Here is a 12,915-nt window from a genome sequence, read left to right on the forward strand (position 1 = left end):
TCAGTCCAGGTCACAGACAACCGTTCCATTTAGCAACCCTATAACCCCAGCTTTTCATGGGCAAAAAGCGCCAGGGCTGACAGCGTCATTTCTTTTTTCCGCCCCCCCCCCCCCGCCCAGCGCCTGCGCTCCTTCCTCTGCAGTGAGGGAGCCTCAACACCCTCCCCTGAACTCGGGCCCCTCCCGCCCATCCAGACGTGCTCTCAGTGCTGAGGAGGGGTCGCTGCCCACAAGCACTCGCAGTCCTGGCTCGGCTCCCAGGACAGGGCTCTTTTTCCCTTTCACGTTTCTACCACCGTCTGCTCTTCCCGCTCAGCCTTAATAACATACGTGATGTTTCCTCTCTAATGAAGGGCCATTCCTCTCTCACCAGGAGTTTCCGGGTTTGGACAAACCAAGTCCTGCATGCTCAGGCAGCAGCACCCCCCGGGGCGGTGTCCTCGCATCCCACAGCCCCGTGAGCCCCGAGAGCCTCAAGATGACCCACCGGCACAGGTAGGCCTTCAGGCTGGGAGTGGCCCCTCCACAGAGGTCGTCTGCATATCTAAGGTCAGAGAAGGAAGTCCGAAATAGTGCCTGTGAGCTCACTCGCATGCCCTCTGACCCACGTCCACAAGGACCACGCTCTGCATCGTCGTCCTGGGTGACAGGATCCGTGGTGGGGTGGGAACCAGAGGAGGGTCATTGGGGGTGAGCCTTGAAGGATAAATAGAAGTTTGACGGCAGAGAAGAGTTCGGGTGAGGAGTTGATGGAGCAAGACCCAGGCAAAGTGACCGATGCGCACGTTCACCGGGTGTGAACGAGCCGGCTGGGTCAGCACCGCACAGCCAACCAAGTGGCTGCAGTGCAGGGGGCCCGGCATGGGGGCCCAGGTGCCCTGGAGGGCCTTGTGCTGTCATCCCTTTGGACTTGATCCCGCGGGAATGAGGATCGCCACTCGGTTTTAGGAAGAGAACCAGGTAGTGATGGGATGTCGAGGTGAGGCTGCTCTGAGTTCAGGAGCCAGGCCAGGGGAGTGTGAGCAGCAAGGCAGCCCAGATGTGCACTCAGCCAGTGAGAAGGAGTGACGGAGTGAGGGGCCGCCTCGCATTGGGAGGGACAGCTGTTGGCAAGCTGCGGCCACCGATAGGAAAGGAAGCCCAGAGATGCTTCCCAGCGGCATTTTGATGCCTTGCCCATGCCAGCAAGACACCTGACCATGGAGCAGATCCAGCAGAGGGTGGGCACCGCTCAGATGACCCTCCATAGCACGGGGGACCTCAGGCCTGGGGCCAGACTCAGTGGGTCTCTGTCATTCCCCTGAGAACCTGCTGCTGTCAGCAGTCTGCGTGGCCATGAGCCACTGAGGTCTATCAGTCCGCCCAGGACAGGCCTCAGCGCAGCAGGCTCAGGGCTGCTCCAGGCCCCCAATCCAGTGTGGCTGAGGCTGGGAGAACGTTTTCACACCCTTTCCCATAGCCCCCACCCCCAGCAAGGTTCCCCGGCTCCAGGTCTGACTGCTTCCTGTGTCCTGCTCTTCTCACAGCCCCATGAACCTGATGGGCACGGGTCGCCATTCCTCCTCCTCGCTCTCCTCACACGCGTCTAGTGAAGCGGGAAACGTGGTGATGCTGGGCGACGGGCCCATGGGCGAGGCCCCCGAGGACCTGTACCACCACATGCAGGTACGGGCTGTGCAGGGGGCCGGGCCAGCGCTGCACACGGGGGACTCTCCTCTCTGCCGGCTGGCCTGGTCCAGGGCTGACCTCCCGCCTAGTTCTCCAGTTACTGAGGTCAGGACACCCAGAGCCAGCAGGACTGCCTCTCTCCACCCGTCCTGGGTGGTTCCCAGGCCTTGTTTCCCAAGAAGGGAATCCAGCTCAGTCCCAGGGGCAGACCCTCTGCCAGACTCCCGCCTGACACTCCTGATGGCTGAGCCCTGCTTCCCGCAGGCACCATCGCTACAGTCCACCCAGCAGCCCTGCTCCACGAGTGGTGTGGGCGGCCCTTGTGCCAGCCATCAGCTTGGCCTCCATCAGGGCCCAGGGTACGGCATCAGACACCAGGTCTGGGCACCTCATGGCATGAAGAAGCCGAGGCTAGGCCAGTCCTACAGTCCTGGCCATTCGGACCTCTATCCTGCTGATTTTTTCCCTTTGCAGCTCGTGTCTCCCAACCCCAGGTACCAGGGCTCAGTCACCAACGTGTCTGTTCTGTCCTCGTCCCAGGCAAGCCCTTCCTCCTCCAGCCTGAGCTCCACTCACTCAGCACCATCCCAGATGATTGCCTCTGCCCCCTCCAGTGCCCGAGGTAAGGGGGGCAGGTGCCGCCTGCAGAAGGGGAAGGGCCTCGTGACCCCACTGTCCTCTCACCTGTGGCTTCTGAGAGCATGGGCACCTGTGCTCCCAGCGCTCAGGACGCAGGTCTCTAGCTCCAGACCGCTCTCTAACTGGCGTCAGACCCGCTCTGAGCTGCCCCCACGTAGCCAGCTCTCCCCTCTCCACTCAGGAGGACACCGCCTAGGACAGTGATGGCGAACCTATGACACGCGTGTCAAAGGTGACACGCAAACTCATTTTTTTGGTTGATTTTTCTTTGTTAAATGGCATTTAAATATATAAAATAAATATCAAAAATATACATCTTTGTTTTACTATGGTTGCAAATATCAAAAAATTTTTATATATGACCCGGCACCAGAGTTAAGTTAGGGTTTTTCAAAATGCTGACACGCCGAGCTCAAAGGTTCGCCATCACTGGCCTAGGAGCAGCTCAGTCCTTTCCCACTGAAATGTTACAGAGTAAGGATCAGAGTTAGGGCAGCAGTGCATCCTGACAGCATCGTGACAGCGTGACAGTTCAGTGTGGGCGCTGAAAGCAGCAGTGACAACAACCCACCAAACGTGGTCTGTTGGAAGGCTTCCAAGTTCCCCGTTCCCGGGGGAAGCCCGCGCTTCCTCTCACTGCTGCTGTGGACGGTCCCCTCGAGGACAGGGCCTCACAGGGCCGGGGCCTCCAGCTGTGCCGGGCATCGATGGGGCCTGGGTCACACCACCTCTGCGTGGCAGGAGAGGAGCATGAGTCCAGTTAATCCAAGAGCCTGGGGAAAGCCCCACAACTTCCAGACCCCCCCGGCCCCGAGTCCACGGAGGTGCAGGTCTGAGTGAGAAACCCCAGAGCCACCTGGCTTCCGGCCGCAGCAGGATGGCCAGGCAGGCAGAGGCCAGGCGCTGGGCCTGGGATCGGGGAGAGGTGGGAGGAGGCTGCCTGCGAGCAGGGCCCGTGGTGTCTGGAGAAGGTGAGTGCGTGCAGTGTATCCAATACGAATGTGCCGCTGTGTTGTCCGGTGTGTCTGTCTCCGTGTGACGGCTCCATTATAAGCTGGGCCCCTGAACACCAGCGTCCAGGCCACACCCCTCCACCAGAGAGACTCGCTGTCCTCACAGCCTGCCTGGGCCTCGGGAGGGGGCCTGTCGGGGGCTGCATCGCCCAGTGCCCCCGCCTCCGTGCACCCCAGCTGCTTGCTGAGCTCCTCACACACCGCAAGGCTCACCTCCAGTTCCCTGGCACCAGGCGCTCGCCTGCAGGCGCTCCGTCTGTGACTCGTCATCTGTGCGTGATTGTTCTCACTTGGTTACAGGCTCTCCCTCTCTGCCAGATAAGTACCGCCACGCCCGGGAAATGATGCTGCTGCTGCCCACGCACCGGGACCGCCCGAGCAGCGCCATGTACCCAGCAGCCGTCCTGGAGAATGGACAGGTAGTAGCCCAGCTGCGGACCGCCCTCCGCCGCCAGTGTGCCGGCCTGGGCTTGGCTCGGCACCCTTGCTAGCTTCCTGCGCTGTCCTCCGCACCCCCTTCTCTGTAAGACCCCAGGAGGCTGCTGGGCTCCCGGGTGGAGACTGCAGGGACTCTGAGGACCAGCCACCCAGACAGAGTGCAGCACGGGCAGGCGGGCGGCAGGGCTGGCGCTGCCATTGCTGGTGTGGCTGTCTGTCCTGGCCAGCACCCAGGGTGCCAGGGTCCCTGAATCCTTTCCGCCAGTGCGCCTCCCTGCAGGACAGGCGGACAGAGTTAGATAGCCTCCGGTGCTGTGTCCTTGGCCATGCCCAGGGCAGCTGGTGCCCAGCCAGACACGAGAGGGTGGTGCCTCGATGCTGCGCGGGGCAGTGCTCAGGCCGCAACCGGACAGCCCGCCCGGGTGCCCAGGTTCCCGGCACCTCAGGCGTGAGCTGTGCCTCCACTTTGATTTCCCTGTCCTGGCACCTGTGGTCCACAGCACTGCCCCCCGGGGTATAACTGGTCGTTTTCACCGTTTTGATGGTTTTTTCTCTCCCTCAGCTGCCAAATTTCCAGCCAGCCCTGTTCCATCAAGTGATCGGAGCCTGCAAACCCTGCAGTGACCCCAATCTGTCTGTGGCTGAGAAAGGTATTGTCTCCCTTTCCCAGTGCCCCCTCCCCCCAAGGGCCCCCATCCTGAGCACCTGACTCTTGACCCTGAGCACCAGCTGGCTGAGGCTGAGCCACAGGCCAGCATCCAGGCCTGTCTGTCTGTCCAGAGTCCTAACCAATTACTGTGCTCACTGTTCAACCAAGGCTGCTTGATGCTAAAATTCAGATCCTGCCCCAGCCAGTTTGCCTCAGTGGGTAGAGCGTCATCCTGCAGACCAAAGGGTCCTGGGTTCGATCCCAGTCAAAGGCACGTATCTTGGTTGCAGGTTCCTCGGGCCATGGCCCTGGCCCTGGCCGGAGGCAACCAATCGATGTGTTTCTCTCACATCAATATTTCTCTCTGTCTTTCCTTCTCTCTTCCACTCTCCCTTTAAAAAAAAAATCAATGGAAAAATATCCTCAGGTGAGGATTAACAAAAAATAAAAACAAAAAATAAAATAAAATTTGAGAATCAGAAACATTCTAAAAAATAAAAATTAAAAATAAATAAAATTCGGATCCTGTTAGTTTGTATCTCTCCCACCCCAGTGCCCAGCTCAGAGAGGCCCTCGCAGCCGCCTGCCCTGGGCCCACCTCTATGGAAACTGCCATGTGCAAGCACGGCCACCACTCCCCTGGCACCTCCAGATCAGCCCAGAACTCAGCAGGCCCTGTGGCCCCTGTGGTCCCTCTCAGCGTGGGCCCTCAGGGGGACCCCCCTTGTTGCTCTGAACAGGCCTGCGGCCAAGCAAGCCCAAGGGGAATAGGGAGGACAGGCCAAGGCAGAGTGGACTTCCCAGACAAAGTCCTGGCAAGGGAGGCCCAGGTACCAGGAGGGAGTCCAGTCCCGGCAGCCACTCTGGCCACAGTGCTAAGTCCGTCTCACACGTGCCAGCGCACCAGATGTGCATGCGGCCAGAAGTCCCTAGAGCAGAGCTGCTTAGCGAGAGGAGTTCTGCCCTGTGTTCTGCTCCAGCTGATGGAAGGATCAGGCTGGGGCCCACATGACCCTGGCCCAGAGCCCCAGCCGTGGAGACCTGAGTTAGTTCTCACAGGGGTTGCTGCTAAGCCTGCTAAGACTCTGGGGACTCCGCTAAGCCTGCTCTCCACACACAACCTGGGCCCCAGCAGCCCGCCTCCCTGTAGGTTCCCCTCCCCTCCTCGCCGAGTGATGTCTGCTGTGCGTACTGTCATTGTTGCTCCCTAGCTCTCTAGAGGGGACATGCCTGTGTCCTCCAAGTACAACAAACACTGGCCCACGAGCTCGGTTGACCGCTGGGTGCTCCACCACAACGGCCATAAAAACTGCCTGCAGATGCCTTCTGGCCTCAAGCGTGCACATCCCCAAACATGCAGTTACCTGGACCCTGCGCCCCACGTCAGAGCCTGTGTGGCCTCCACCAGAATCCTCAGTGGCTTTTCTTCATTTGAGATGTGGAGCCATCGCAGAGCTAGCCGAGAGCACTACAGGCTCGGAGATCAAGCGTGTGCTGGCGGCCAGACAAGGACCTGACACCAACTGGATCCCGGAGAACTCCAGGCCCTGGAGCAGGCTGTGCAAGAAGCTGGCCACACTGCGCAGGTGTGGGAAGGACGCGGGGTCTCAGAAAAGAGGCTGAGCCCAGAGCAAGCTTGTCCACGCCACAAGGCCAGCAAGTGCCTTGAGGGAACACACAGACCAAAGTGACAACTTCCCAAATTTCACCTGGGCCTCCAGGGCAGGAGCTGCATAAGCTTGTCCCACTCTCGCGTCACCAGGACCCTGAGTCCCGTGAGGGCTCCGCGTCTCGCTGGCAGTTGTCTTTGCCAGGCAGTGACTCCCGGACCAGGCAAGCTTGCCCTCGGGGCTGTGCGCTGTGCACTGGGGACTACAGGTCCGTGCTGGACCCCAGTTACACGCAGAGAAAGAAGCGGCGGAGACAGCGGGGGACTCCCCTCTTCCAAGAGGCACTCCACCTTAGATTCTCCTCTAGCCCCAGTGCCCGCGTGCTGCCTGGCAGAGGTGCCCTGGCCTCCCTGCTCACCAGCACAGGCTGCGGGGCCAGCTCGATGGTCTCTGCTTCATGAGGAGGGGCCCAGGGCCCCCCAAACCACTGCAGCCGCGCTGCTTTCTCCCCATGGCCTTCCTGACTGCAGGTGGGCCCTGTGGGTGAACTGCAACCCCATGACCCTCCCAGGGCCTCGATGTGCCTGTGAGATCTTGGGCTTCAGAACCCCTTTGGAGAAGTTGCCCAGACCCACGTCCAAGCCACTTACTCCCTGAGATGCAGCAGCTTTTTGTGGAGACAAACTTTTCTTCTGGGGTAGAGAGCGCTTCGGTGCTGAGGACCAGGAAGCTGGCGCTGCGTCTTGGGGAGAGTCTGTGAGCAGGGCCTGTGAGCAGCTCGGGCTCTCTGAGGCCCCCTGGTGGAATCCACCTGATGCGCAGCCAATTCCACACTCTTTCCTCCCCTCCCACAGCTGAGCGCCTGCCCTCCCGCCAGGCACCAGCCACCAAACATCCCGGGCACTGAGCACCTTCCCTGGAACTGAGGCTGTTTAGGTAGCGGAGTTCCGCCCTGTGTTTTGCCGCAAGCCCACGCCAGGTCCTGACCAATGAGGAGAAGAGGATGGGCATCCCCACTTCCCCCTGGACCACACGGGGCACAGCCCCTCCTCCTGGCCAGGCCTCCTTGAAGGCTGGACTCCAGCTCCTTCCCTTCCAGAGCCTTTCAGGCCCCTTGGGCCCTGGCTTCCCCATCAGCACCTGGAGCAGGAAGAGCCCACTCCCTGGCCCCTCGGCTCACTTTCCACACGGAGGCCCTGGGCTGTGCACGCCCATCCTGCCGCTCGCCCAGCTCCGTCAGCGAGAGGGCAGGTTTATTCTCATATTTGTTCTCAGGAGGAGTTGGCCAACAGGATTCCCATGTCTCCTGCAGTGGCCCTCGGGCCCCCAGGTCCAGCCATTCCTCCTCTGCCGTCCTCTCCGGGAAGTCACTCCCCCAGCTGTGGCCGAGGGGCCAGGAGACTGGCCCTGACCCCTTTCTTAGGTGGACACTGTCCACTTTCTTATGTTTTCCTCTGTCCCAGGCCCACTCCACCTGCATCTGTGGCATGTGGGTGCAGAACTGGGCTGCTCTGCATGCCCCAAAGCACCATGGGCACACCTGGGCGTGACACAGGCTTTATACTCTCCCTCCCTGGGGACAGTGAACGCTGGTCCTTGCCTAGAAAACACCTCGTGCATCCCAGACCCCACGGGGGGCACAGGAGCCATGGGAAGGGCAGAGCTTGTATGTTACCACAGGCCCATCCTGCTCCCTGCTTTCCCGGGACTCCTGACTGAGCAGCTCTGGCTGGAGCGCTCTCCTCTCAGCCCCGTCAGCCCCTCCTCGGCCTCTTCTCGCCTCTTCTGTTCTCTCCTCCTCCTGGCGAACCGCAGGCCACAGGCACCCGCTGCGTGGCACCTGCTCTCAGCTGCCTCGTCCTGATGCTCCTCACACTCCAGGTTGCTCTGTTGCCATCTTTGCGGTTCCTGTTCCTGGCCACTCCCACCTAAGGGCCAGTGTCTTACTTGGCCAGTGTTTTTGCCCCAGGGGCTGGCATGCCCCTCCCACCTGTGCTGGGTACACAGTGCCACCTGGAGAAGCCACACACTGCAGGGTGGGCTTCTCCCACGGAGCGGCTCAAGAAGTAACTTCCCTTCATGCCGTGTGTTTCCACCTTCAGCGGTGCCCGCAGCCCCCAGCAGCTGGAGCCTGGATAGCGGAGTCCGAGAGGCCCAGCCCTTCCTGTCTGCCCACATGGGGCGCATCCTCGCGCCCCCAGTGCCTCCCCGAAGCCTGCTGCATGGTAAGAAGACCTCCAGCGGGTCCCCAGATAGTCCCTGGTCGCCAGCTCTGCTCAGGGGCAAAGGCAGCAGCCTCCCAGGCTGAGAAGACAGGCCATGCTCTGGGCTGACTCAGCGGAGGAAGAACCAGCCCCGCCCCAGGAAGGGCCCTGCTGGGCTTGGGGTCGGTGAGGCTTCCAGCCCAGCCGGCTGAAGACCAGGACTGCGACCGTCATCACCCAGCAGTGGGCGGAGGCTGCGCTGCCTGCGGCTGTTCCACGCTGACACAGCGGGCTTCTTGACCTCCCATGTAGCACGCGTGTCTTTTACTCCAGCAGCCTGTGTTTTGGAGAACTTCAATGAGAGGTTTTTCTGTGGCCTTCAGTGCTGAGGGGTTCCCAGGATACTCTTCCCTCGTCTGCCCAGTTGGCCCAGTAAGATGTGCTGGTGTGCAGCCCAGAGAGGCCCCAGCTAAGGCTGTGGTTCTGTTCCCTTTGCAGGTCATTACTCCCTACACTTTGACACCTTCCACCACCCCCTGGGTGACACCCCCCCGGCCCTCCCTGCCCGGACCCTGCGCAAGGTAATGTACTGAAGGCACAGCCCACCCGGCTGTAGGTGTCAGCTCATCTGCTCTACCCCCTGGGTCTCCCAAGCTCCCGGCTCTCCCTACCCGTCCTGGAGAGCCCAGCCTGGCGGAGCCGCAGGGGCCAGAGCCACACTCGGGATGCAGGTGACCAGTGTGTCCGCAGCCACTGTGATGGGGTAGAGGGTTAGAGGGCCTGTGGGCAACTCTGCTAACCACCAGGTGTCAGCGAACAGTTCAAGAGGTAAAGAAACAGCCTGTGGTGGACGGCAGAGCATTTTAAACCAGAGTCCAGTCAAAGCAAGACACACCAGGCACCAAAGCTTTATTAAAAACTCACTAATTTTTCTGCGAATTGGAAAAGACTATCACAGATTTTAGCAGCAGAATGCACTCATCTGGTCCGTGGCCAACTAGGTTTCTTTCTGCCTGCCCAGCCGGCCTGGCCTAGCCCTTCGCAAGTGCCCGAGAGCCACAGCCAGCAGCCCAGCACCTGGCTTTGGGGGGCACAAATGCCCAGCAGCCAGGGCAGAGCTGTGTTTTGGCCACAGAAATGCAGGTGATTCTGGGGCTCCCCGGGGCTCTGGGGCCGGAGGGAGCAGGGGCTGCTGCTGGAGGTCCTGTTGAAGTTCGTTAATAAGCAGACTTGGTCTTCTCCGCACCGTGGCTGTCGGCCTGTCTGGAGAGAGGAATTCTAACATGTCCACCCTTTCTTTTGCAGTCTCCTCTCCACCCTATCCCAGCCTCCCCCACCAGCCCCCAGTCGGGCCTGGACGGCAGCAACTCTACACTGTCCGGCAGCGCCAGCAGTGGCGTGTCCTCCTTGAGCGAGAGTAACTTTGGGCACCCCTCAGAGGCCCCGCCTCGAACCGACACCATGGACTCCATGCCCAGCCAGGCCTGGCATGCCGATGAAGACCTTGAGCCGCCCTACCTCCCTGTTCACTACAGCCTCTCTGAGTCGGCCGTCCTGGACTCCATCAAGGCCCAGCCATGCCGAAGCCACTCAGCCCCGGGATGTGTCATCCCTCAGGACCCCATGGACCCGCCTGCGCTGCCTCCCAAGCCCTACCACCCCCGCCTGCCGGCCCTGGAGCATGACGAAGGTGTGCTGCTGCGCGAAGAGGCCGATAGGCCTCGGGGCCTGCACCGCAAGGCCTCACTGCCTCCTGGGAGCATCAAAGAGGAGCAGGCCCGCCTGGCCTGGGAGCATGGCCGCGGGGAGCAGTGAGGCCGGCAGGCGGCTGGGACGCCGCCCTCAGAGCAGCTCGCCCGACCATTCCAGGTCTGAAAAGCCAGTCCCCCGAGGAGCAGAGAGGCCTGGCACTCAGGAGAGAACCACCAAGTCGACGTTCTACTGCCGTGAACTTGTGTGTTGCCATGTGCAGAGGCCACAGCAGCATGAGGGTTGTGGCTTCTCTTTTTATTTCATTTCTACGTTTCCATTTCTCTGGGTTTCCCTTTCATCTGTGCGCAGTAGATGCTTTCTTCCTCCTGCAGTTCCAGGCCACGGGGAGCTCTGTGGAGGTATTGCACAGACAGAATCGCTTCGCAGCTTCGCAGGGCCTTGGGTAGGAGCCCAGGCCCCCTCCAGGGTAGAGATGCACAGAAGAACGGAAATTGCACTAGGACCTCTTCTTTTGCTGTGTGGACAGAAGAGCTCATGGTTGTATTCAGGGATTGCGCGGACCACGTGGACTACATGTCACAGGTGGTGAACAAGTGGCTACAAGCCATTTTGCACAAATGCCTGCCCACCTGCCCACTCTTGTCCAGGAATACTCAACTGAGGGGCTGGTTGGGCCAACCTGCCAGCCCAGGCACGTGACCTGGCCTGACTGCATGCCCAGGGCACACTGCCAGGCTTCCACCGGCCAGGCCTGCCTCCAGCTGTCTCGGATAGTCCCCTCCATCGCTTTTATTTCTGACCACTTGCTCCCTTCCACTCTCAATACACCTCATGCCCTGCAGGAGCCCCCTTGGCGAATGGATCTGCAAAGGTTAGCTCCGCCCTCCGGGGCCTGAGTGGGGGTGTGGAACCAAAGGGACTGGCCACCTTCCTCCCCAAGGCCCGGGGGGCCACGTGTTGAGAGAGGAGCTGGTATAGGAGTGAGGCCGAGGTGAGGGGCCGGAAATCCTGAGCTCTCCAAGGTGGCCAGACCGCCTGACAGGCAGCTCCTGAGTCAGGGATTTTCAGCACTACCTCTGAGCAGGGGGCTGGCTGCCCAGCCAGGCTGCCAAGCCCTGAGGACTCTCGGTCAGGTCAGCGAGCTCCTGGGGGAGCAGGGTGAGGAGGGGCGTCTCCTTTTGGAGTCAGGGAGCCACGTAAGTTGAATTATCCTCTTCCAAGTGCCAAGTGCAGGGCCCTGCTCCGGGCGGTGGGGACCACCACTCAGGGTTCAGGGCGGGCAGGAGGCAGCGTCTCCAGCCTCCTGTCTGCTGGACAGAGTGCAGCGGGATCCATGGGACTCTGGGGTCAGAGCACCGGTTTTCCTCTTGCTTTATAGGGGGGGACAGAAGGGGGAGTCATGGTCTTCACCAGGGTGCTTCCAAGTTACTTCAGTCGACACAGACTCTTTCTTTTGCTCGAGTTCACAACTCTGATGGTCACAGGCTGCCTTCTCCTCGCTGAGCAGGTGTCTCCCTGTCACTCTTCTGCTGGCCGTCTGACCTCCGGCTGGGCCCTGGGCCCACGACCCTCCGTCATTGCCCCTCTTTCCGAACAGACAGGCCATGGTCAGGGTGTTTTTCTCTTGTAAACAAACACCAGCTGTTTAACAGGAATGCCAGCAAGTAACCTTTCAGGAAAGACAGGGCAGCGTTCAGGGCCTATGGGTGGTGCTGGGAGGGTGCTCCCGCAGAGCGGCTGGCACGCAGGCCGCAGGCCTCAGGAGGGCAGCCCCGGGCCTGGTGCCTGGTGTTCAGTGTGAGGGTTGGGCCCCAGCTTTGTATGATTCTTAGGCAGGAGGGTGTCGGGTCTTGGACAAGGCCTCACCACCACCATCTCCCTTCTCCACCAGGTGGCCCGAGGTGAGCCAGGGGGGTCTGCTCTCCACTCAGATTCCAAATCCCTTTTGGAGAACCAGCCAGTCTGAGGGGAAGTGGGAGGTCAGAGGTGAGAATCCTCTGAAGATTGTGAAATACTGATTTTCATTCTTTTGAGCTTATTTGTAAATACCTATTTGAATGCTGTGTATTTGTACAGGAATTTGAGCAAAAAATGTATAGAGCGTGATGTCCAATTGGTGTTCAGCCCTATAAATGTGTTTTTAACCTCTGGCATTCTGTGCTTATTTAAATTAGAACACTTCTCACCATTTCTTTTGTGTATTTATGTTTAAAGGGGGGGGGGGGTGACTTAAAAATTACCTTATCTGTACCAGAGAGCAAAGTTAAAAGAAAAAAATGTGTACTGGTGTCCCAAGAGGTACTTTACTGTATATATTGTGGTCGCATGTTCTGAAGCTACGAGTAATGTGACTTTCAGATGTAAATACCTGCCCGACCGCCCTTCCCGCTCCCCGATTGCTGTGATTGAATTAAAGATGAAAACCTGACGCTGACCCACTGCGTTCACTGGCGGGAGGCGGCCCAGGGCCTCGCCTGAGCCTCTGGGCTCCGGGCCTGGCCCCTTAGGAGCCCCTCTGCCCGGCGCAGAGCGGCCTGTCCCGCGTCCAAGGGCGGGCGCCAAGGGGAAGCCTCCGCAACGCTGGTCCGGGTCCCGCACCCGCCACCTCGGCCAGGCTTCCGGGGCTCGGCCTCCCCCCCACGGCCAGGCGGCGGGCAGCTCGCCCCTCCTAGGGGAGCCTCGGCCGCGCACGGCTGCGGGGAAATTCGGACCCGGGCAGCGGGCCCGCACGCGCCGGCTCCCCGCAGAGGCGGTTGCCCGCCCACGGATCGTTGAGGAGAGAGCACCGCGCAGCCTTGCCGGCGGCGGCCGCCCTCCCTGCCAGCCTCGCCGGGTCGCGACTGACCCCGGAGCCCCTGGCCTGCGCCACTAGTCGAGGCCCTGGGCGGGGAGGCCCAGGGGGGTTCTGGGCGGGCGCGGGGCCCAGAACGGGGAAACGGGACGGTCAGCAGGCGCCGGACGGCGGCCGACGCCACTGGAGC

At 60.7% G+C, this 12,915-nt stretch overlaps 1 protein-coding gene across 1 annotated transcript in view; it reads left to right on the forward strand.

Annotated features, from left to right (window-relative positions):
• DOCK3 (dedicator of cytokinesis 3) overlaps positions 1 to 12,087 on the forward strand; it is a 141,363-nt gene extending 129,276 nt beyond the window's left edge. The window contains exons 45-51 of the mRNA XM_023745994.1: positions 374 to 495; positions 1,527 to 1,665; positions 2,143 to 2,290; positions 3,621 to 3,739; positions 4,321 to 4,408; positions 8,720 to 8,802; positions 9,527 to 12,087. Coding sequence (XP_023601762.1) covers positions 374 to 495; positions 1,527 to 1,665; positions 2,143 to 2,290; positions 3,621 to 3,739; positions 4,321 to 4,408; positions 8,720 to 8,802; positions 9,527 to 10,036 — 1,209 coding nt within the window. The 3' untranslated portion in view covers positions 10,037 to 12,087. The remainder of the gene's footprint in view (positions 1 to 373; positions 496 to 1,526; positions 1,666 to 2,142; positions 2,291 to 3,620; positions 3,740 to 4,320; positions 4,409 to 8,719; positions 8,803 to 9,526) is intronic.
• The last annotated feature ends 828 nt before the right edge of the window (positions 12,088 to 12,915 follow it).

Source organism: Myotis lucifugus, unplaced genomic scaffold (genome assembly GCF_000147115.1).
Source record: "Myotis lucifugus unplaced genomic scaffold, Myoluc2.0 scaffold_614, whole genome shotgun sequence".
Taxonomy (NCBI): Eukaryota; Metazoa; Chordata; class Mammalia; order Chiroptera; family Vespertilionidae; genus Myotis; species Myotis lucifugus.